At 37.6% G+C, this 26,699-nt stretch overlaps 1 protein-coding gene across 16 annotated transcripts in view; it reads right to left on the bottom strand.

Moving 5' to 3' along the window:
- The window catches only part of NAALADL2 (N-acetylated alpha-linked acidic dipeptidase like 2), a 489,547-nt gene that overhangs the window by 178,176 nt on the left and 284,672 nt on the right, over window positions 1–26,699 (bottom strand). For all 16 annotated transcript variants that reach the window (XM_062603417.1, XM_062603427.1, XM_062603416.1 and 13 more), the window contains one exon: window positions 14,058–14,177. In XM_062603417.1, coding sequence (XP_062459401.1) covers window positions 14,058–14,177 — 120 coding nt within the window. The remainder of the gene's footprint in view (window positions 1–14,057; window positions 14,178–26,699) is intronic.

Below are 26,699 nucleotides of genomic sequence, written 5' to 3'. Positions count from 1 at the left end.
TTTGGTTTGTTGAATTTTTTTTTTTTTTTTTGGATGGGTGTTGTTTTTTGTGCTTTGGGTCTTCTTGTTTGTTTGATTGTGTTGTTGTTTTTTTTTGTTTTTTCCTCTTGGACTGCACTTATAAATTACGATAAATGCAATACTAAAGATGTCTTTTTTCCCAGTACTTATAAACATCTTCAAAGGCAAATGATCATGTAACACACCTTGGCCATGAGACACCAACTTCATTTCTGTCCTGGGTTCAGCAGTAGCAGTCATGTTTCTCCTTCTTGGTAGCTGGTGCAGAGCTGTCTTTTGACTTTCAGCCTCGAACAGTGCTGATAATACGAATGTTTTCAGTTGTTGCTAAGTAATGTTTATCCTGACCAAGGATTTTGTGAGGCTCATGCTCTGCCAGGGAGAAGGGGAAGCCAGGAGGAAGCAGAGAGAGGACACCTGACCCAAGCTAACCAAAGAGGTATTCCATACCACAGCATGTCATGCCCGGGGTGGGGGGTAACTGGGAGTTACCCGGAAGGACACGGGCTTCTGGGTCGGACTCGTTTCTTGGCGGACGGTATTGTATTCTCTTCCCTTGTTATTTTCTCTTATCATTGTTGTCATTGGTGGTAGCAGTGGTGATTTGTACTGTACACTGGTTGCTGGACTGTTCTTGTCTCAACCCATGGGAGGTGCACTCTTTCGATCCTCCTCCCCATCCCTCCCGGAGTGGGGAAGGGGAGAGCCCCGAGGGGGTGGGCCTTGATTGCTTCCAGCCCGGCACCACTCACTGGGAGTGAACAAGCTGTCTGGCTAGGGTTTAAACCACGACAGTTCTTTTTTGGTGCCCAACGTGGGGCCCGAAGGGTTGAGATAACAATAGATCTGTCTGGATTAATAGTCACTCATCACAATGCTGATTTATTGGCTCTCAAGGTTGTTCCTCTTGATCTCACAGTTTCAGTATATCATATCTTACTTCCATCCGGTATTTGCTGTATTAGTGTTTTTCAAGTGTGGGGCTTGGGCTAAGGTTTTTGTCTCATTGTACTTCATGGTAATGTGACTTGTAATACAATAGAATCATTGATCATGAAACTGACCTGGCTTGTGTTCCCAGTGTGGTCACCACCTTTATACTTTGGGAGGTATATAACAGAAGTGCTTAGCAATTACACATCTTTTTTGTCCTTCTCGGGTGGTCAACCTGTGAAGGAGACATTCTTTTACCCTCCCAGTCCTCCCCCCAGACCATTTACAGCATCATTTAAGAGTTTTGAAGTTTTTGAATGGCGTTTTAATGCTGTTGAGACTCGTTTGCTGATCGTGATGGGGATCACCATGTTGGCATGCATACAGAGTGTATTTTGCCCACGACTGACTTCAGGAGTTAAGCAGAGTCAGGTGTTCTTGTCTCAAGCCGTGGGAGTTGCACTCTTTCAGTCCTCCTCCCCATCCTTCCGGGAGTGGGGAAGGGGAGAGCCCCTGGGGGAGTGGGGAATGGGAGAGCCCCTGGGGGGGGGACTCAATTGCTTCCAGCCCAGCACCACTCACTGGGAGTGAGTGAACAAGCTGTTTGGCTAGGATTTAAACCACGACAATTTCAAAAAAGCAGCTTAGAATTTAACTGGGTACTATTTAAGGAGCACAGACTTCATAAGCACTAATAGTTCTTACTACACCATCTGTTAATCTTGAGGCCAAGGGAGAAAGCACATCTCTTTCTATGATCCTTTAAGGTGCAAAGGCTAAAGTTTAGCATGTAGCTGGTACTCTCAGAAATGTATCATTTACTCCAGTCTGTTCATGTGTAGACTGAAGCTGGAGTATTTTGTGGGTAGGTTGTTATATTAATTTTTGTTTTGTAATAAGTAATAAAGCATTACTAGAGTTTTAAACAGATGCTTTCCCAAATACGGAATTTTATATCAGAAATTTTAAGTATGCACATAGTGGAACTCATCACCACAAGATACTGTAGAGGTAAGTATAAAAAAACTCAGTACTGAAATACACAAATTCATGGAATATTCATGATGATAATTAAATCAGCGCAGACGCATTCTCTACTTCAGGACATCACAACAATAACTGCCGTTTTGGGGAAAGGTATACCAAAGTAAAAAGAACAAAACCAAAAAAAACAATACGCCCCCCTACTTTGTACTTGCTTTGTAAGTCTCTAAGCAGAAGCCATCTCAGGTGAGGTTATCACCCTGACAGAGGACACTTCTTGTGTTACAGAATCATAGTAAAAGATGGACATTTTTTTTCTGGTCAATAAGAACTTCTTGAGAGAAGACTAAGCAGCTGATCATTCTGGACAAGGAACTGTCTGTGCATTTCACTGTGACAGTGTATGGTAACAGTATTTCAACAATAACAGTACAGTGTGATGGCCACGGCCTTATCATCTTAGGGGAGTTTTACTCAAACAAAGTTCAGATATGGCTTCTTTTGCTAAAGGAGAATTGCTCCTCTAAAACAGACTAAGCAACATGCTTAAGTATGTTCGCTATATTAATTAAAGTGAGTTTTAATGTACTTAAAAAGATAAGTCTGTGTTTCTGTATTCTGGAGCAAGAATGCTAGAAACGTCACTGCATCAAGCTTATCTCTCTACTGAGAAATAAATTGTGTCATATTAACAATCAAGCTAGCTTTCACATTAAAGTATAGGTTTTCCTTAAATTAAATAATGTAATTAAAGTTTTATTCTGTCTGCTTACTGAACAGAAAAAGAGAGAAATAGGACATTTAAGCTACTCTTGCCCTGTTACCACTGCTGCCACCAAAGCATTGAACAATTCTCACTTTGGTAGGTCAGAATCAAACCTTATTTTCTGAATCTGTATGCCTTGATGAAATGACTTACTCTTCAAAGAAAAAAAAAAGCAATGCCAGATTTTGTCCTCGCAATGTTCAGCGGCCTCACATGCATTTTGTAAGATCTCATACTGCTGTTACTAGCTAATCTGTAGTGAATTGCCTACCCTGAAAAGTCGGAAAAAAAAAAAAAAGTAAATTAAGTACTCTGTAGTAAGAACATCTGTACTTTCTTTTTTCACTCTGTATCACCCTTCCGACCTTATTTTGTTGGCAAGGGCAACAGCTGTCTTTTAAAGAGGCTGGCCACAATGCAATGTGTGAAGCACTCTGCAAATAGGATAGTTAGTCTAATAGATCTTTCAATACATATAGTGTTTTGAATGGGTTGCTAAACACTGTTCTTAGGCAGAAAAGGAGGCGAGGTCACCATTCTCCTAATGCATTCCAAATGTCTTCCTTGTATGACATTTTTTAAGGTACATGCACAGCACCTTACCATGAAGAGAACTTCATTGCCAGATACAGTAAGAGCCCATAAACCCTGAGTAAGCCTCAAAATTTATCTGACACTGGAAACAGCAGATGCAATGTATCACACATTTATGTGATTCAACTGCAATGCTAGGAGGGAAAATTAAGAGGGTATACATGATTATTGTGAGAAAGTAATTTCTACAGCAGTAGAATGATACAGGCACAGGACTATTTAATTTCTAATCTGTCATAATGTTTTCCTAAACCTGGAATCCAAGAATGGCCTGAACTAGCAGATACGAACTTGCCTTTTTTTCCTCATACTCTATAATATGATAAACAAGAATGGAACATAGGTGGTTAAGTGGATTAAACATTATTGTATTTCCTCTGAGATTAGAGTTGGAGGCCTAACTGAAATGAGTTGTCAGGTCAGTTCCTCAATGGACATATTATACCATAAAACCATCACATATAATTGAATACTGATATAAAAAGCCATACAGTCAATTCCCACACTAAGGAAAACCAATATTGACTTGGAAGTGAAAAATATGCTTCTTTCTTGTTGAAAGGTGGTCTCTCTAGGTCACCTCAAGGTCACCTCTGAGGCTGCATGGTAAGAGCTCTTATGATGCCTGCATAATAATTTACAGGCGGAAAACATAAATAACAGGTTTGACTGTCAGTGCAGGCACTCCTCCAACCTTCACAAACTGCAAATTCTCTGTCCTTTATCTAAAATATTACCTGTATCCAGCCACAACTGTATACTGTGCTGACAAATCTCAGCCCACACACATACTATCATTATTTAGAATTACAAGGCAATCATCAACAACATGAGGTTTTTGGTTTGTTCAGTTGGCAGGCTCTTTAATCTGATGAAGAACCTGATTTTTAGAGAAATTTGAAATAGGTGATGTGAAATTTGGAACTATTAATGAAAAATGTTCTTAGTTATTATATGCAACCTAAGCCATTCTAGGAAAGTAGACCACACCAATTTTAATTTAAGGTTCCAGCGATTGTGATCACACACCTTTTGTTTTGTCTCCCAGTAAACATCAGGTAGCTCAGGAATCTTGTTTGTATGTGATATCCTTGATAGACCATTTATATCAAAAAACATTAAAACCAACTTTAAAAAAAAACAACAATCACCATGAATGACCAAAACTCTAACTTCAAATATGGAAAATTAACAGATCTCAGAAAATTGCTTAGAATAAATGTAATACTACAAGAAAAAGTGCAAACAAACAAACAAACAAAAGAGTCTCAACACCACACATACACATCCCCAAACAAAATAAATTCACAAAAAACCCACTCATAAACCTCAAACCCACTTAAACCCCATAAGAATATACTAGGATAATATATAAATTAAAGCAAGTTGCCATTAGAGCTAGATCTAGAGAAAACAAGACAGATATAACTTTGTGATGGGTGTTGGTGTCTGTGAACCATTCGCTTAGACCTAAAGATGAAATTAAAATACTTGAGCTCTCCTATTGCAATGCACAACCTTTCCATGTTAAGTGAAAATCTGTTCACTGTGGAAGAACTGCCTTCTGAACAGAAGGTCGGTTTAGTATTTTGGCAATTGAAACAAAATATTCCAAGCGGCTATTGCTGTACTTGCAAAAAGGACGCCAAGTATATTTGTAAGGATTTACTTATTTTTTTAATTTGCAAATTCATGCACAGGCATCGAGACACCCCAACAGCAAAAAGTGAAATTTTTACTTCGGTGTTCTTCTTCTTCAGCATTATACAAAGAAAGAGGAAACAGAAAAATGTAATGGTAAAAGCTCCTGAGATCCGAGACCCCTGAAAATCCTGAGGACAAGCAGTTATATATTTTATCCACCCACATTCCATAAAATCCAACTACAGAGGATCTGAAAAGAATGCATCAAATAACACCAAGGAAAATAATACAAAATTTCATAGGCTATAGAATGTAAAGTATAAAAAACTAGTTCCACTGATGCCAATGAAAATGTTGCCTATCAGCATTCAGGAAGACCACGTTTCAACTCAAAGTTCTGTTCACAATGCAAACTACGGGTACATTTGAAAGGGCAGAATTCAGATTTTCATACATAAATCACAAGTGCTGATTTTGCGAACCAGTACTCACACATGAGTGTCTAAAGCCATGCAGAACAAATGCAAATCAAACCAATGTACAACCAGCTTCAATGTTGTTTCTATCTGGGTATCTGAACCTTTTTTTTTTTTTTTTTTTTCCCTTAACTCTGTTAACTTTGCTGCATTTTAAAGGACTGATGACAAAAAAAAAAACAAACAACAAACCCACAAAACAAAAAACCCAAAGACTTTTGATACCTTTCAAATCAGTTCACAGACATGTAAACAAACTGATTATTAAGAAGTATCTACTGTGAAAAGAAGAATTAAAAGAGCATTAAAAGGCCACACAATAGTCATAATTTCTTAATAAAATAATGCACCTAGAACATGCCATAGAACGTGCCATAAACTCAAACCCACTACAGAATGAGGGAAGAATTTCTAAACCACTTGTTGCCTAAAGAAAGACGACCTTTCCTCTGTTCACTATTTCAGAAAATACAAAATAACCAGCATGTGCAGTACTGATCTTTATCCGTTGCAGAGCTGTTCAAGCAGGCAGTGCTGAAAATTAATGGCATGGACTGTATTGCTTCACCTCGTCCAGCTGATGGTGTTTTCAAAGCACCACAGGACAGATCTGTTCTGGCAAGACGAGATTTTATATATTCACTCTTCATCTCTACTCATAGCTCCTGTATCTTCCATTTGCTTTTTCACTTTCTTGGCTGTTGTTGAAATCAAACTACATGATGTGGGAAAAAATCCACCTAGATAATTTGTCTGTCAATGACTTCCTTTTGAAGTCCAAGTTCAACTAATTTGAAAGGGCAGCTCAATTAGCAGCTTGGGTAGAAAATTATGCCTATAATTTCCTATAAAAGCAGCAGAAAAAGTGCCAAGGCCACCTGAAGAAGTATGTGCAGAAAGAGCATATTTAAAATGTTTAGATTTTAGGATGGAAATTCAAAATGTGTAAGATACCTCCTACTGCCCTGCACACAAGCAGCTGATTAGCTGTGTGGATTTAGGGCTCTGAGGTACAAATGAGGCAATGGATTTCTTCACTCAGCTATGCTTCAAAACAATTGCCTCCCAGTAAAGTCATTTCACTTAAGTTTGCACCATTGGTCAGGACATAGCACTTGGACAGTAAATTGGATGATCGCATTTACTACTCTTTTTAAGGGCTTGACAGAATAGAAAATTATGCTTGGGTTTCATACCTCTAAAATATGACAAGTGTTTGAGAAGACCCCAGAATGAAATTTTTATGAGTCAGCCATTCTCCATTTTTGAATGGAAGCCACTTACTGTCTCACTCAATTTAAGCCTACTGTACTAAAAGGAAGAGACCTGCTATAAAATGGTCAGCCCTTCCATCAGGAAATAGCAATTCACAATGGGAGCTAGCCTAATTTTTCAAAGGATGAATTTAATATATGTAGAGAATGTGCAATTAAGCACCCAATTGAGTATATGAATATTTAGAATTATTTTCCCAAGAGAAAATTAAGTGTTCAGTGCTACTGGAGATAACAGGACTATGTACCCAGTTAAATAACTAAGAGTTCAGTGTTTGATTCAGCAGCAGGACTTCAGTAAAGAGATAACAGGAACTACAGTTGGGAATATACGTACACCTGCAAAATGGCAATGACTTCTCAAACCATTCAGGGAAAATTCTGTGGCATCAGACATTTAGAATAAATAAGAAGTACTTGCTTTTGCTTATTAACTGGCATGTCCCCTTGTTTACTCTGCTAATAGCACATTTCTCCTTTCACTGAAACAAATCCATCAAAAAGGAAATGAGTAATAACCAAAAGTCCTTTTACTGATGCAAACAAAAGGCTAATTACTTCAGAATATTGACAAGCTTTCCTATAATTACGCTTCCTTCCAGACATCAATTGCTTTTCTCCTACCCCACCCCTTACATATTCTTTTACTGCTTAGAAGAGCAACTTACTTTCTGCTATTTATACTACGTAGAGAAGGAATTCTCACTCTACTGTTATTTACTGCAGTGCATTTGACTAAAGGGATGAGAGCAAATTTTTGTCAAGTATTTCATATTCATCTGGACAGATACAGATTGGATTTATAAGTGCACTGGCATTGTTTCACTTTTAGGTGTTACAAGTCCCAGTACATCATCCTTCAAATGCTGGATTAAGTATGAGCTAAATTGACATGCTCAGTTTAAATTATGTTGGGTAGTAATAGCCTTCTAGAAACTGAACAATAGAGCTCAGCATCATTTGGTTCCAATCAGCAATACAAAACCACTCTTCTGATTCTTTTTTTTTTCTTTTTTATTCATTAACAATAGATTTCTCAAGTCAATATCATTTTCATTCCCATAGTACCTCACACATGGGGAGGGGGGGAAGTATAATTGGTACTTTCATTTTTTTTTTATCTATGTTTTAAACTAGGTTTACCAATAAAAATTTAAATTATGACCTCAGGATGAAGCAATAAGTGATAAATCGGGTATGTGTACTCAATGGGCTGGGGGTGGATTTCTTAGTCACCCCAACACAGAATAGATTTATGATACCAAGGCAGGGTGTCTCCAGGCTTTTCTAATTAGCTCTTATGGCTCATTCCTTCTGTTCAAAGGGAAAAGAAAGCATTACTATTAGTCAAAGCAGGAGGAATATAACTGAAAACTACATCTACCAATCTCTTAAATTCGATACACTGTCAGAAGAGGGAAAACCTTTCATCAAAGACAAATTTTTCTGTCACCACTGAAGAGCAAAACAGCCTGTGCATTATTCCAAGCATCATGAAATCAGGAAGAGGTGACTAAAAGAATAACTCAAAACACAGGATTGATGGCAGTGTGAAACATCAGTTACATAAACAGCTCTTTGATACAGACTACTGCCCGCTAAATTTTTTTAAGGCCTTGGTACAGGATTGTTATACATAGGAAGAAGAGGAAGAAATTAAAATGAAGGCTTTTGCAGGCTGAACAAATTAAAGCAGCTAGTTGATGAGGGAGAAGGTTAAGAACCCTAAATCTGATCTTTTCTGGGGAAAAAAAAAAAGGATAAAGGGTAGGAATAAAAGAAACTGACTTGAAGGAGTGAATCTATTCTAAATTCAGGGGAGACAATGCCAAGGGAAAAAGAAACACAAAGCAGCTAATAATTCCTTGGAAACAAAGTAAGAACTAGTACATTTTTGTAGGAATATAATTTGGCTAAATAGCAGCCTCCACAGATATGACCATTTGTCCTGGGTTCAGCAGTAGCAGTCGTGTTTCGTGTTCTTGTCTCAACCCGTGGGAGTTGCACTCTTTTGATCCTCCTCCCCGTTCCTCTGGGAGTGGGGAAGGGGAGACCCCCAGGAAGGCGGGGGGCCCTCGGTTGCTCTCAGCCTGGCACCACTCACTGGGAGTGAGTGAACAAGCTGTCTGGCTAGGGTTTAAACCACGACACCATTATCAATCAATCTGAACTCAGCTTGGGTAATTCAAGAGGAACTCTCCAGATTTTGAGTATCAAGATGAGATATTAAGAGGACAATAAATTAGAACCTGAGAAACAGGATGCTATTAAAGAGGGTGTTACTACATAATCTCCATCAGATCCAGATCCCCAGGTACTCTTCTATAGGCTTCTTAAACTTTTACACATACTACCTATACCTATGGCTCAAATTTTCAAGAAGGGGCTTGAGAGGGGACATAATATCATTAAAAATCCCATATTACTCCCATGAAAAATGGGTATACAAAGACTCAGGCACCTTGGAAAAAATTCTAACCTAGAAAACCCCAAACCACAACAAACAAAACAATAAAAAAAAATGAAACCAAACCAAACAAAAAACAAAAAAAACACACCAAAACTCACCAACCAAATGTCAGTGTCCTTAATAATAAAAAGTATAAGGTGTTGAACGTCCCTAAAAAATGTTGATTTTATACAGTATAATTTTTAATATCTATATGCTCATATTGTATATAAATATTCATATATATACACATATAGACACACATACACGTGTGTATATATATAAAGAGGGATGAAGGGATGGAAGGAGAAAGTCACAGTTAAATGGAGATTTAAAATGCAATCTTTGCAGTTATATGGGATAGCCATAAAAAGTACCAGAGGGGAAGAAATAAACAATGTAGACAAGTAGAAAAAGTGAAATTAATTACTCCAAAGTTAACTTTTTAAAACTAACACAGTTATTAAACAGAAGTCTCTTTGCAAGTTGCCTTTATTCTGGGAATCTTTAATATTTTTCATTTAGTAAATCCTTATCTGTAAGTGCCAATATGCCAATAACCTCTGTATAAACATCCAAGCATTCACATTTCTAAAGTTTATGACAGTTAAAAAGCAATTTTATGAATATTTATGAAGGCAGTAAATTATTAAAATAAATATAGATACTTACACAATAGAACAACATCTTCATTTAATGGACGTTAATATGTGAACATTTTAAAGATGAAGTGGTGTGGCCTTCAGGGCTTTTGTTACTCTATTAGAAGTTAATTTAGGATAGAAATTATGGCTTTTTCTTGAATCCCAACCCCAAGAGATTTAATCATGCTCAAGACTCGCATCATTTTTCAAAAAATGAATCTGGTGATGGTATTTCCAGACAGCGCAGATCTCCTCAGAACAGAAAAGCCTCCTCCCCAGAAATAAAGCCTTCTATGGCTTCTTTTATGTGCTTGCAGATACTCCAACAAGCTTTAGGGCAGACAAGCTGAGTGCTAGCGAGGTAGTTACATCAATCTTTCTTTCTCCACATAGTTTATACTATAAGAATACATTTCTTGTCTACAAACACAGCAGACAATTCAAGTTGCTCTTTCTCAAGAAGGTGTTACACATCACGGAAATTTCATCACCTTTGCCCACACTTATAGATCCTCCTGATTCAAGGACACCAGGGAGTCTGCTTTGATATCCTGTATGTAACTGGCTACTGAATCTCCCCAGTGATCCCAATAACCCAAGTTCCACCAAAACACAAATTTTACTTATAGACAGAACACCAGGAGCCAGTTACTTTCAACAAGAAGGCATGAGGAAGCAAATATTCTACCTTTTTTATGGTAGGCCATTCTAAATGTTGTGCTTCACTTATGTTCTAGATTTGTCTCAATTCAGCTTTCTCCTCAAGTTTTTCTTCCTTAGTCCAGTGCCCTCTTTATTGAAAAACAACCCAGCTCTCTTAAGTGTCTCAGATTAGTTTTAAGATCCCTTTAGGAGTAGGCATAGTAGTTTAAAATTTCTCCTTCTGTCAGTTACTCAGCACTGTGAATTATTCTGGCTAAAGAGACAGAAATTACTAGCACCATGGCTATGCCAAGTTAATGTACAACATGAGTACTCCCTGTATGCTCCATTGCTCAGACTGCTGGTTTAGTTTGTATTCCTATAGGAAATTGTCACTCCAGGTGCTGGAAGCAGCGAATTCCTAAACCTTTTAGTTGCATTTGAAAAAGACTCTGCCCTTGCCATACTGTAACTTGTTCCAGCCCTTGAAGCATTTCTACCATTCTTTCGTCCCACCTTTAATATTAATTTTATAAGAGACAGTCTTGCTCCCTTACTGACCTTAAGAGAGCCGTATCAATGGTAAAAACCCTTTCTAAGCCTCTACTCCACTCTGATATATACATCGGTTAATACATATCCATTTTTATCCTTTTTATCACAGCAATGTAAGCTCTGCCTGTTTCTTTTCTTCCCCAAAGTCAACACTCTTTTGATACTTTGCTATAAAGGTAGTGTCCCTACTCTTTCTGACGGGTAATTTATCATACCATAGAATTGTTTGGGTTGGAAGGGATCTTAAAGATCACCTAGTTTCAACCCCCTGCCGCAAGCAGAGACACTTTCCACTAGACCACGTTTCTCAAAGCCCCGTCCAACCTGGCCTTGAACACTTCCAGGGATGGGGCATCTACCATGTGGCTGTAGTAACATACTCTTTATCTGAAAAGGTTCAGCTTAAGGGACCAAGACATGTCTGCGTGGCTCTGCCAATACTCTAGGAAATGTGCTCCCTGCCATTGCTGCTGCTCCTGTTATCCTTATCAGACACTAAATTACATATGTGTCAGTGGAACAGAAACACAACAATCCCAACAAAATCTGAAAACATATTCAATTACAAAAATAACTAAAGGTCAGATTTCCACATATCTTATTCTTACAAAGCAGCTTAAATTTGTGATCCTTACCAAATTTAATCACAATTACTCGCATTAAGGATTCAACTGCATATTCTAACAGCACATTAACTTCAGGCTTTTCTGCTTCAAATTCCCTGATGTCGTGGTTTAAGCCCAGCTGGTAACTCAGAAACACACAGCTGCTCACTTACTCCCTGCCTTCTCTTTCACTTCTAATATTCTTTATGGTAAAATAACCTATTTCTCGTATCTTACTGCATATTTTCTCATGAGAAAAGTAAAACTTACAATTATTTCACAATTAAAGAGACACAATTTATATCCTAAAAAAAAACCCATTCCCCCAAAAAAAACAAAACCAAAACAAAAAACCCACCAATCAATCATACAAACAAACAAACCAAGAAAACAAAACTGTTTACAACCTCAAATAGAAGAAATACCAAATAAAGGGAAAGCTTCCATACCTCAGTCTATGCTCTGGAAGGTGCGAGTAACAGAGTAGCAGAACATAAAACATAGGTCTGGGGAGTTGTATTTTTAGCTCAGTCCCTGAGCGTGCGTGCATTCAAAAAATCACTCTCTTGAGCATATCACACTTTGGTTCATATTATGTAACAGACTGTGGATTCTTTTGGAATAGCAAATGAGCACCAAAAATGTGGCCATCACACCTAATCCACCGGTTTGCACTTACTTCTTGGGATGAGACTACAGCCAACCCAAACTAAACATTCCTGAGGTGACCCTTGTCCTCAGCACCAATTGTTTTTCCCTACTATTCAGGTGGCATTACTTCCTAATTTAGACATAGCAAGTGCATAGAGAACACAAATTGGCAAAAAGTCCACCTCACAGACACTTCAGACAGTGCTATTACAGCAACCTTTGCATCTTTATCAAATTCCTACTATATGAGCCCTGATTGCTATTTCGTTGTCAGTGATGAAATGCAGTGCGAGATCTATTGCTGGAAATAATGCACAACAGCCAAGTTCTAACAGTGACAGCTGACCTTTCATGGGTGCAATTAAATTGCATCTAAATAATTTAAATAAACAGCTAAAGCTACTCAGTTGAAAATGGCACTTTTATTAAGACAAATACTGTTATTATAGAACAAAATTTTAGGGGTTATTTTCTGAATCTGTGTCATCATCTCAACTGTGCTTTCTATGGCCAACAAAGCAGATCCTGATTCTTTTAATTCCAAGATCTGGAGTCACTTGTTCTTTTATAATTGCTTTCATGAATTGGGAATGAATTAATTAAATATTTATTGGACTAGTATATTTTCTGAAAGGCAAAACAGCACTTTTGTTTATAAAATATTTTCAATAGTTGGCAGTTACTTGACACTGCAGTTGAAATGTGGTTTACACATTGAGCCTATGATGTCTAACATTCAAGTAGACTAGTGAGCTCCATCTCTGCACTTGCTGGAGTTGGAGGACAAATTACAGACACATACACATAGCCATGGACATCCCTTCCCACACAACTGCAACCAAAGGAGAAGGAAGAAAAATACGTTTCTCGTTCTGAACTTGTTATTATCTGAACACATTCATAGACCAGTAAATCCTAGTGATTTTACAGGACTGACTGACTATTAAAGGCAGGGGGAAAGCATGGCAGTCTGCTTACAGTTTACACAGCAGAAAACATCACAGAAGTTCATGTTCTTTTCCAACTCTTAGTCCCTTTTGTCCCTCTGAGGTGTTAAGGACAGCAGAAAGAACCAAGGTGTCAAAGGCAAATTCTCCACAGAGCAAGGCTGTATGTATTTATGTATTTATGTATGTCATGACTGTATCAAGTTACCTTGCAATTTCTTAAACAAATTCATAAACAATAGTGTTAGTCTTCCTGTAGTGTACACTTCTGGTTACTACCTCACAGTCTCAGTGCTGGCAGAAGCATACCCGCACCAAGGCCCAAAGTGCTGGGCTTTAGCCACAGCCTGATGGAACTGGAAAGACCTGCAAAAGCCTGAGGTTGACTGAGCATATACTGTGCTCTGCCTCCTCTCACAGCATGCCCAAACTACAGCCAGCAGACTAAGCAATATAAACAATTATATGTACATTTTTAGCATACACAGATCAAACTATTCCTGGACCTCAGCTGCCTCCCTCCCTCCTCCTCCCCACATTCCCCTCATCCTTTTTCCCTTCCCCTCTTCACCCTCCCACCCCCCAGCCCCCATCTCATGTTATTTACTTCTTTTAGGGATTTCTTTATTTACCAAAAGGCTTACAGTACACCCAGAGAAAATACTACTGGGACACTCTAAGATATGCAGCAAAATGAATAACTGTAACACATAAAAGGCAGCACAGACCAAAGTGGCTAGTATTAAGGAAGAATCTGAATGCCAGTAAATCCTGACTTACTGGGATAGAATGGGAATGTCTTTGTTGTGGTATCTTGAAACTGAAAGTACAAATAAATAATTCAACTGAAGTGCAACAAGCATTCGACTAACCTTATAAAGCAAAGGTGATTGTCCTAGCTTCAAAAGTGCAATTTTTTTGGTCACATTTGTAATGGCTTGAATCCGGATCAAGTCTGCCACAGTCCCATACTGTACATCAACAAGCTCTGCCTGTAAAGAGAAGACAAAAGTAGGGCTAAACCTATAACCATGCATCACTGAGGGTGTTCATTCCACAGAAACTAAGCGTATGCATAAGTACAAGCACCTGAGCAGAGTTCTATGATTACCTTACCCCCCCATTTCCTGATCACAAAAAGCTGTCATAACAAAGAGCTTGAGAATTTGATCTCACAGATGAATTTGTATCTTTGCAGTTTTCATGCAAAATTCATCAGCTGTGACAAAAAAACAACTCTTTTTTTTTTTTTTTTCCAGTAGTTACAATAAGTGGCGCTGGTTTGGATGAGAATTCCCCCTCATTAGCTACAGGAATGTATTTTAAACCATGTAAGGGATACTAACATCTGCTAACTTCCTTAATCAGACTCTTATAAAGCATTTCAGAAAATGAACAATTATACTGTTCACTTATCAAAATATAACGATAATATAAACTCTATCAATATACAGTTTTATTACGTGGTCTCATGTGATTCCTGAACAGTCTTAACTATTGAAGTATCTTCGCGTAATCCAGCAGTTATCCAAGCATTATACTCAGATAATTATAGTGGTAAACAGACTGCACCTCTCTGACATGTAAGCTTTCCTATTAATATATATTTTGAAATTATTTACAGTCATTTCCAACTAAATGAAAAGCTTCTAGAGCATGAAGATCTTCAGCTCTTCAGTGAAGACACTGAAAGGATATGTAGTTAACGTCTAAGTTATTAGTAAATGTCGCACATCAGCAGTGATAGAAAAACACATGAAGACTTGTTTTCAAGGATTTTTTAAAAATAAATAAATATATTTTTAATTTAAGAATGACCAAGGGCACATTTCTCACATTTTTATAGCAATAAATTATGGTGAAAACCAAGTATAAGGATAATCAGGCTTGTACATTATTATTTTAGAATGTCATAACAACTCTCAGGACACCACCGAGGACATTCTGGAACATCTAAATCCCTCCACTGTGTTCACATAAAACACAGATATAAGGAGACACAATAACGCTGCATGAGTGTTCAAAAATTAAAATAACAGGAGCAATACAAAATGGAAAAGTTTCTCTTTCAGTTCAGCTTTGGTAACAAGTATGGATTCATTGCCAAAGGCAACAGTTCTGATTTTGGGCATCTCTACACAAACTGTTTAAATTCTAGCAACAGTTGTTCTGGATATGTAGGATGTGTGAAACTTTCCTAGATTCCTGAACACGGGTGTTGTAGGAAAGTATTTACCCTTATACAACTGTAGCTGAATATTTTGTATGAGTTTGCACCTCAACATTTAAGTTGAAATCATACAATTTTTTTTTGCCAAGGTTGCCTTCTTCTTAAATGTATTCTTTTAAATTTTCAAGTTAACAAGTTTCTAAGACTACAACATGTCATAAGTACTGTATAAACAAAATATTTAGAAAAGGTCATCCAAAGTTATAAAACACTTCTTGAACAGGCAAGCATCAGATTTAACACCAAATACTGAAGTGTAAGAACAGAAAATCTTGTACTTCATAGAGTTTCTTCTGAAATATATAAAACATTTAAAGAACTTGAAAACCAGTTCTTAAGAAAACTGAAATTATGACTACACGATGAAATAATTTCCCCCATGTGATCATACTATTTGAAAAGTATGAAAAAATCAAGTGAGGAAGTTTCTATACTAGAGGAAACTATTTTATATTTTATATTTTATCTCATCTCATTCATCTGGTTAGAAAGAGCTCACCTCAGATGAGGAAAAGTGTATTAACCCGCATACTTCCTTGAAATACACACAAATTTTACCTTATTCTCTAGGTCTCAGCTTTATTTTAATTTCTACCTCCAGATATTTCAGTAGATACACCTGAGTGCAATAATTATTAACATCTCAAAAGGCTTATGGCTTGAGAGGTTATATGTAGGCTGATTTCTTGGGAGGCCTCTAATCTAATTCCTTTGGACCCAATGCCTTTCTCAATCTACCCTCAAGCAAAGCAAAAATCAGAGCTTTCATCATTCATATGAGAGAAACTACATTGAATTTTCCTGAGGCAAAATCAATACACAAAGATGTAACATAATGAAGTATCAAACTATCCACTTCTACAGCATGCCTGTGTGAAAATGAGATCCCTGCCCATCTACATTCATGTGCTGCTTCACATCACTTTTGCTAGCTGCTCCTCCAGGGTGCTATCCACTGCTCTGTAAACCACAGAACTACATGTTTGCACAATTATTAATGCATTTATCAACTACCCTTGGATGTTCTTAGTTCATTTATGGACACAAACTGCATCTTCAAGAGCTATTCACTGGTCTTTCACAGGGAACATAGAAGCTCCATAAGAGCAGGCTGAATAAAAGGCCCTAGAAAAGCACAACTCCTTTTCTAATTATGGGAGAAGCAGAACTTGACTCCCTGCTGCCCCAAACACTCCGTCAACCATGTTCTTTGCTCCAAATGTTAAAAGTAAGTCCCTTCATACATTCATACATTGAGAGTACATGTAAGAAGTCATTACACAATATAAAAAGCAGCTGGATATAATATAACAAAGAGTTATGCTTGCTTTCATTACACATCTTCCACATGAAGAGTATGTCAAAGCTCAATATATTAGAAGTCTTTCATTTGCACTTGCCTGAAAATGAGTATGACCTATGCATCTGTCCAACTCTGAGGGCACTTGCACACTTATATTTCACTGTAACTTTGAAGCAGTTCTCTTCTCAGCAAAGGTCTTTGACCCTTAATTTTACCTTTTGTGGAATCATGGCTAAAAATATTGCACATATCTAGCAAAGTAAGTTATCACACCCCGGTAGCATCACATATAGCCCAGCAGCTGGAGGTTTGCACAGCTAATCTCAGATCTAACTTAAAATTACAAAAAAAAAAAAGTAATATCTTTTCTTGACTAAAACTACACATGGCTTGTCCTCTGCCAAACAAAGTCAATAACCCACAGGAAGAGTTGAGAAGAAAGTCACAATATTTTGGCACTATAGTCCAGATCCTAATAGGTAAAAAATTATTTTAAGGATTATTTCTAACCCTTCATTTCTACTCGAATACACGAGTAAACTTTTCAACACAAAGCAAAATACTTTGCAGTACTTAAAACATCTCATCAAATACAGCACAGCAACGTTACCTCAGAGATCAAAGATCAAATCAGGGATTTTTTTTATTTAATACACTGGGATTCAACTAATCAGACCTTTTACTTATAAAATAAAATACTGGGAGAAAAAAAAAACAAAACACTTTAGAATAATGTTAAAGAACCCAAAGAGTGCTACCCTCTCAAAAATCAACTGACAACAGTCCATTTATGTTGCACAGTCCCATTTAAATTTCATAATGTTCCTAACACCTCCAAAAATGGAAATTAAATTCTCTCTTCTTCTTCAGAAATGTTTACAACATGATTTTACACATTCCAGTTTTTTAAAAAGCAAAATACTGCACCCCCAACTACCCATACTTGAGAAACTACTTTCTTTTGGTAGGATAATTCTGTCAAAAAACAGAAGAGAACTCATGCTTTTATCAGATGCTTGAAAAACAGCACTTGTGTACTTGGGTTTAGATATGCAAGGGTAAATCCTCTTACCCTAGAATGGGGAAACTGCTAAAGAATGAGTTGTTTTATCCATTTGAATTAGGTACTTACTCTTCAAATTGTTTCATTCTATGCTCTTTGAAAGATATGACTATTTAGGAACGAACTGTGAGCTGCAATATGGAGTTCAGTAATATTCTCCCATGCATGAAATAAAGTAGGGGTAGGTAATAAGCTAAACATTTTTAGAAAAAGTAATTATTTTATGTTAGACTTATCATGAGTTTCTAAGTCCCAAGATGATTCTGAATGAGTTGTAAACATTCTGTCTTCAAAACTATGATAAACCCCCCCAAAACAGAAAAGATACACAATCAAGACATTCAAGGATCTTTTCCCAATTTCTTCTACTTATCCCCAAAACAAAAGAGAATAAAACAGTGTACTTCATCCAGACATAGAATTAAAAAAAAGGGTAAGACATCTTGGAACAGGAAAGTGTGAAAAGCTGTAAGAAGCAAGTGGCAGCTGAGGTCTTGAAGATGTTGGATACTATTTTAAAACTTTGCTTTCATTGCCAATGCTGAGGCAATTAAAACAAACAGGAAGGATAAGTTAAACAGATCAAAAATAATAACAAGAATGTGTTTGTTGTATCATGTTGTTTCCATTCAGTCCCCTTGAATGAGGAAAGGAATTTATGAACTGCGTTATACATCTGTATCTAATACACTGGGAAATCCTACAGATCAATTAAAATTAATAATAATAATAATAATTATTAATAATCCCACACAAACAAAAACAAAAAACAAAAAACAAAAAACCAAAACAACCCACGCACAAGAAAATAACAGCAACAACAAAAAAACCACAAAATTTCAAAGCCAGTACAGCTGGATAGAGATGTTTCTTACAACCACCAAAAGCAGATAGAGTCAGTGCAAGTAAAAAGGTAGGTTTTAAATACATTCGCTCTAGCTATCAAGGCTGGGGATCACAGGATAGAAAAGCAAGTAGTTTAGTACTGTTTCTTAATAACGTCAGTATTGAGCAACCTCAAATAAGTTTTATCTGAAAGGTGTAAACTTACATAGAAAACAAAATCAAAAGTAGCATACAGGACTGCTATGGTAAAAAAATCTTCTTAATGTTACATGCTGTTAGTGCCACCTCAAATCATGAATATACTATATCAATCTGTTGATTCATATTAATGAACAGCTTCTACACAAACTATCTGGGAGGTCTGTAAAAGCTGCAGCTATGAAAATGAGTGATATTTAGCAGCACAGACAAGCTCATATTCCTGCCAGTCCTGACCTACCCACCAAAGGAGTGTCAGAAATGGATGACCTAAAGACACTCCAAGTTATTGAAGAAAACTAAATATTAAATGTCATGTATACAATATATCTATGACTGCTTATTTCTCAAAATTAAGACTGCTACTCAAAAAAAACACATACGTAACTACAAATATCAACCCCCAAGTTGTGTGATTGTCCAGGCTCACTACATCCCCCTCTTTCCTTCAAGTCAATGTTCGTCATTTATCCTTCAACACTAAGCTACTATTTTCAGGTTGTTCACAAAATACAGGTAACAGAAACATGCAATGCATGATCAATCACAAGTAAATAACCTTACAAATAGTCATCCTGCCTAAAGTAACAATACCAAAATATATTTGCAAATTCTATCCGAGGAGATGGCACTCTGCAATCAGGACATTAGGTTAACTTTAATTAAACACTTCACTATAATTTATGTCACAGCTCTGAAATTGAGGCTGAAGACAGTATTCAGCAGAGCATAAAAGTAAACTCAAGCTGGTTATGGATCAAAGCTGGACATCAACAAACACAAAGAAAGCTGCAAACATAAAGCTACCTCTCCTCTAAAATTAGAGAAGAAGAAGAAAGAAAATGGGAGATAATGAAGCTGTGCCTAAGTATGCCAAATCATTTGTTAGTGCACAATCCACTATGCTGACAGGAGCTGCTGCTCTCATTTTGGCCAAAAGCACTCTTCTGATAAGCTGTTTCCCTGCGATTGCTACCACACAAGCTTTCTTCATCCTCCTACTGAACATGCCAGAGACAAAACAAACGGCCATAACCATCTTCTACATACTTACTGTATTTGTATAGGAAAGTTAATATACAAAGTTCACATTCTAACTTTGTGGTTCCAGTCAGAAAGAGGGACAGAGAGTTCTGTGTTTGTAGGTTTTGCGGCACACCCCCGATGGCTGTCTCCAGTTGAACTGAAGTGATGAAGGTTTAACTAAGAAAGCCATGAACCTATTTATTTCTTTTACAGTAATGACACATGGTATGTGTAGGATCAGTCAGTCTGTTCCTTCATGGTTAGGACTCACTGAAGACAAGTGCAAGCACAAGTAAGTTTTATTTACCATTTTATCATAAAATGGTTTGTGTTGGAAGGGTACTTAAAGATCATTTAGTCCCAACCCCCCTGGAATGGGTGCGGGGAGGGGGTTGTAACATGAAAGGTTAATTTCTTACAGAGCTGCTTTTGCTGTTAGAAAACCAATCCAAATCAAAACCTAAAACCAAATCCTTTCTTTGGAACTCAGTTTTCATGCAAACACCATACTCCAGTGCTTACAATATTTCAAAAAACCTACTAACTTTGAAATCTCCTGGTGAGCCTTCTACTCTCTTTATGAAAAATTTATAGGCCTCAAATTCCAAGCATACCGTCTTCCAGCAGTAAATATTGCCCATAGTGTTTTGTGTGTCCTATGACACATGGCCATACCCAAACTGCCTGGGAAATCTTGTAGATCATCTGGGGGTAATTACACAGAAATGCAGCTGTGATATCCTACTAACAAATAAGCTGTACATTTGAAAGTAAACTCCCCTACCTTCTTTGCCAAATGTGGACACTACTTATCCACACTCTATTTCTAATTGCATAGGATTCCTTATCCTTGAGTTTTGCGTGTCTCATTAAAAAAATGAACGAGAAAAATAATCTTATGCCTTGAAAAATAAACTGATATCTTTCCAAGCAACTGTGTGAGAAAAGCCAAAAAGAGACAATTTGTGCAGTTTGAATTTGAACACGCTGTCTGAGCCCAAAAAGGCAAATCATTACATACTTGGAATAACTGAAGCTAATTTTGCTGTGTTACAGTACTAAGCAATGCACCTGAACAACAACATCCAGGCAGATTTAAATCACAGAACTTCAATACTGCTCTACAAAGCAAGATTTATGTGTCCTGGTTTCAGCTGTGATAAAATGAATTTTCTTTTTAGCAGCTGGTACAGTGTTGCATGTTGGCTTTAGTCTCAGAACAGCACTGGTAACAATGCTTTAGTTGCTCAGTAGGGCTTACCCTGGTCAGCGACTTTTCAGTCTCTCATGCTCTGCCAGTGAGAAGGGGCAAAAGAAGCCATTAGGGAGCAGAGACAGGACACCTGACCCAAACTAGCCAAAGGGATATTCCATACCATAGAGCATCAATGCCCAGTATATAAACTGGGGCAGCTGGCTGGGACCCAGTGATCACTGCTCAGGGATGGGCTGGGTCAGTGGGGCAATTGTACTGTGGATCACTTGTCTGTCTTGAGTTTTATTCCCCTCCTTTTCTATTATCAATATTATTATGTTTTATTTCAATTATTAAACTGTTCTCATCTCAACCTGAAAATTTTATCTTTTCCCAAATCTCTTCCCCATCCCACTGGGAGAGGGTGTTGCGGGGAGCAAGTGAGCAGCTGTCTGGTACTTGGTCATGGGCTGGGCTTAAGCAACATGTGCATGGGGTGATTAAATAACTAGCTGGTCATTAAATAACTAGTGGGTTTTACCCACAGGCACAACTTTTCAAACAGATCCATGACATTTTTGCTTCGTGGTTGTTAGCATTTTATTCTATAGAGGTTTTCTTTTTTTTTACTACAATAACCCTACTCATACAATAAAATTCCAGAGTAATTCTATATGAGTCACAGCGTCAGCTTTCAGTCAAAAAGTATTGTGTCTAGCTTTTATTCATAAAGTTCCACACTGCATTACAGTGGCAGCTAAAATTTTAATCTGTACCAAAACATGAAGAAAAAAGATCGCCCTTCACCTTGATTTGACAGTTTGCCCCTGAGACCAAATTCCATCACAGATAATTTTACACACACTCTGCTCCCTCTCATGCTGTCTGTCCAGCTAACACAGGTCCAGCAGAGGCAGGGCTCTGCTGAAGTTTCTCCTACAGGCTATTTTTGCTGTTTCAGAAAGACAATGAGGTTTAACTTGTTTGTTTCCTTGCTTTTTGTGGCTTATAGCAGGGTGGTTTTTTTTCCTCTACCAACTCTCAGGGAGGCTGATTTAAGATGGAAGACTTTTTATAGCCTACAGAAAAGAACCTCTTCCTTTTTTTTTATGGTTAGAGAGCTCCAGATAAATCTGAGCTGACTTAGCTCAGTTCCCTGTTCACAACACTTATCCTGTAGACTCCTCCCTCTAGATCTATTTTTAACTTTATTCTTCCTCCTTTTAATTCGTTCATACTGACCTGTTGCCCTCTGTCATACTCTTTGAGCTTCCCTTTAGCGGAAGGCCAAACTAACACTTGAATATAACTTCTTAATTCATGATATCCAGCAAGATATCCAAAAAACATTTTTTTCATCTTTTCTAATTAGATATAATGCAAATCTTGTTTTTCAAGGATTCTGAAACAAAATATTCTATTAAAGTACTATTAAATTTATGTTTATTTTAAAATCTCTTAAGAATGTTGCTTTGGTTATGAAACAGTGAAAAACACAATATAATTTTATGCCTAAAAACCCCATCAGAACTATTATTATTTTGAACTTTTATTAAGCAGTGCTGATTACTTGTTCACCTCCCTAGTGGAAAAAAAAAATAAAAAATTCAATGATTCTTTCTTATATGTGTTTAGTATTATTTATATTTCCCTCTTTATAAGAGTTAACTGCAAGTATATTTAGTAGCATTAGTCCCTAAGCATAAAGTCACGTTGATCATACTTTCCAAAGAAGAAACAGCAATCTCTATTTGCCACCCTACTTCGTTAAGTTTGTTCAGGGGTAATTATTCATGCAAATATACATTCACAAATTACAGACTAAGGATAAACTAAACAGAACTGTTCAGCTGTGATATGACATCTTAAAAAACAAATCATAAGCTACATATGTACATAGTAAATTACATGCTGTGATTTAAACCTGGTTTTAAAAACATCAATGAAAAGGCTTTATGTCAGAATCCAGTCCCATTACACCAGAACTCAAATTCTCAAGGCTGGACTGCAGTGAGCTGGAGGTTTTATTGGCTACTTTCAAACACAAAGAATGAAGGCAAAACATCCAGTGGCTACAGACTGTATGGCTTTCTTATCATGCATCAAATAAACCTCAGGCATTCCATCCTATAGTAGCTACAACCAGTAAGTCTTTAAAAGGCTGCACCTTACAGAAGCTGCCTAAGAAGCCCTTAGCAAACAAGGCTGTCCAGGCTGCAGCATCAGCAGTCAGCTAGAGAAGTATTAAAGGATCAGCCCAACTGGGCAGGAGATGCTCCCAAATGGCACAGGGCATGCTCCCCACCACCAGTGGAAATGTGAAAAAACATGAAACACAAGTTTGCACCCACACATCCAGAGAAGGAAAGCAACCTCCCCCATATCCCAGGCACAGCTACAGGTTGGGCAGAGAAGAGATTCAGAGCAGCCCTGCGGAGAAGGACTTGGGAGTGTTGGTTGATGAGAAAATGAACATGAGCTGGCAGTGTGCGCTTGCAGCCCAGAAAGCCAACCATATCCTGGGCTGCATCCAAAGGAGCGTGACCAGCAGGTTGAAGGAGGTGATCCTGCCCCTCTACTCTGCTCTTGTGAGACCTCACCTGGAGTATTGTGTGCAGTTCTGGTGTCCTCAACATAAAAAGGACATGGAACTGTTGGAACAAGTCCAGAGAAGGGCCACGAGGATGATCAGGGGACTGGAGCACCTCCTGTATGAAGACAGGCTGAGACAGCTGGGGGTGCTCAGCCTGGAGAAGAGAAGGCTGCATGGAGACCTCATAGCAGCCTTCCAGTATCTGAAGGGGGCCTATAGGGATGATGGAGAGGGACTCTTCATGAGAGACTGTAGTGACAGGACAAGGGGTAATGGGTTAAAACTTAAACAGGGGAAGTTTAGGTTGGATATAAGAAGGAAATTCTTTCCTGTTAGGGTGGTGAGGCACTGGAATAGGTTGCCCAGGGAGGTTGTGAATGCTCCATCCCTGGCAGTGTTCAAGGCCAGGTTGGACGAGGCCTTGGGTGATATGGTTTAGCGTAAGGTGTCCCTGCCCATGGCAGGGGGGGTTGGAACTAGATGATCTTAAGGTCCTTTCCAACCCTAACGATTCTATGATTCTATGATTCTATAACCTCCTGTCTGAAATGACAGGTCATAAGAACAACATCCTGTGAATGCAAGCAATGCCTATGAAAGACAGAATGTGTATCAACTGCAGTGACATGTTATATGGAAGTGCTTTTGAACAAAGTAAAATTTAAATATTTAATTTTATGTTTATAATATATTCAATATTTTAATTTCCTCGCGTGTAGTGTTTCAATCTTGTCCAATTGTTTCATTTTTAGAGTTAGTCTGGTTGTATCAAAACCAACAACACCTAGAAAATAGTCTTACAATATTCAGGCTTCCAATTTTTGCCATGATTCAGAACACATTTTATACCAGCGCAATTTTTGTAGGACTGGAAACCTGTTTCCCAATCAACTCTCATACCAGCGCAAGAACAGTGTACTGAAATATATAGGCTACGTGTATTTCTATGCACGCTTGTTATACAAACACCTGAAATATGTTATTGTTACTGCAAGTACATAGACACCTAAAGATAAAACAGACATCTACCTCAAAGATGCAGATAATCACATATGTTCAAGAGGAGGTCCTCCACTGCACCAAGAGAACACTTGAACTTCTGGAAATATCAGTGAGAACTCTATTTTTCAGAGTATAATAAATGCTCTTTCACAGAGTATTTATAGCCCTTGCTTGGCCAAACATTGTGCACTTGAACATAATCAGAGAGATGCGCAACCATGTAGTGCTGTAAACACAGACCTGAGTGTTAAAGCAGCATTTCATCAAACCTGGAGAAGCACCATGCAGTTGTGAAAAGCAAAACATCCTCTTTTCCATCTCACTTCAACTTTTCTTGTTTTGAGTCATTACAGCGATGTACAGGTTTCTAAATTACATCTGCTGAAAAAGGACTGGGGAAAAACATGTTCTAAAATTACAAATACATTTAGATGACAAAAAAGGACACCAATGAAAACAGGGAATATACACGAGCAATAACGAATTCCAGTGGCCAAAATGACTGACCAAGGCAAATATAAAGATGGCCATATGTGAGAACATCACAGCTCTAAGTGATTAAATAAGTATATATGCTTACCATTTTTGAATCATCTCAGATTTTGGAAAGGAGACTTACCTTACAAGAAACATGTAGTGCATGATTCAGGTATCATACATAATAAAATCATGCCAGGAAGAAAATCAAGCTCTTTGTTGTTTCAGGCTTTCAAATTTTGGTGGTTTTTTTTTGTTGTTGTTTTGTTTGCTTGTTTGTTTTAAAGCACTCAATATTTTGGAATTGCCATTTGGTCATTAAATGTGGTACTGCATTTTGCATTGCTTAGTCATCTACAGGTTATTACGTAGCACCACCATTTGCCTTTTATTTCAGAAATAGCTAAACCTTAATTTTTAAAACATGTTATTTCGCTTTATAACAGCAATGGTTAAATGGGAGTTCAGGATAGGTCCCTTCCAGTTATCCTTGCTATAGTGTAATTAGCTCATCACTATGCTCAGCCTTCCCAAAGGTTAGGGTGAAGGTTTTCCTGAACTGTGCCAAATTTCACAGAGACATTTTGAGCATTCATCTCTGCTAAGTACTGGCAGAACCACCATGGAGAATTTGTGAACTTGGTTCTTGTGCTCTCAGCACAGATGGAAAATTCTGGAGAAAAAGAGGAAATCACATGCAAAGGACAGAAACTGCCTCTTTTTGGGAAAGGCCCAGAATCATTCTCCTTGCACGGTGGCATCCAGTTAAACTGCATCTCAAAAGAAAAGCTACAAAAATGTACACATTAATCTAAAACATACGGGAAAGTCTGAAGAGATTCTGGAATCTGGACAACTTGGAGGGAGTAAGGAGTAATCTGACCTGACATTAGATAATGGATTTCACTGGATAACTGAAAAGCTTTGCCATCACTGCAGACCATTCTAGATGTTGCTCTGGAGCTGGATCTAAACACAGTTTCCCTCATCTTCCACTCAGCCTGGAATCCAGATCAGCCTCTTTCACAGCAGTACAGAAGTCCTCAGTTTTATTGTAACACTAGTACTATATGGCATAGTTTTCAATAAAAGCAGTTAAGAGCATTATTAGAGAACTATAAGTTACTATAAGAAATCTGTACTCAAGCCTTTATCTTCACCTATTATGATCCCTTCTGTGCAGGATGTTAAATAATCAACAAAAGTAAACTAGAAACATTTTGGGCTCTCATAAATTCTGATTCAACCACAAATTTACTTAATGGCCCATCCTTCAGCAAGAGGTGGTCCCGTTCCTTAATTCTAACAAACACAAGTGACTAAATTCAACAGATGACAAAATAACCCCAAAAGCACAACAGTCATCATTAAAAATATTCTCAAGTTGTATTATCTACTAATGAGCTTCCCTCCATGTTTCTGCATTGTTCTTTAAATTTTTGTTACCCAATTTATAAACAGTATAAATCATGAAGAAATTACCTTCATTATCTGCAGAGAAAACTGAAATATTATTTCAGGCAGAGCAATTGTACAGGCATGAAGAAAACAGCAATAAGATCATCAGGGAAAGATCTGAAT

The sequence above is a fragment of the Pezoporus occidentalis genome, unplaced genomic scaffold (genome assembly GCF_034315485.1).
Source record: "Pezoporus occidentalis ecotype Australia unplaced genomic scaffold, CSIRO_AGI_Poc_V1 ctg8, whole genome shotgun sequence".
NCBI lineage: Eukaryota > Metazoa > Chordata > Aves > Psittaciformes > Psittacidae > Pezoporus > Pezoporus occidentalis.
Note: the sequence above shows the minus strand (reverse complement) of the source record. Positions and strands in the feature narration are given on the sequence as shown.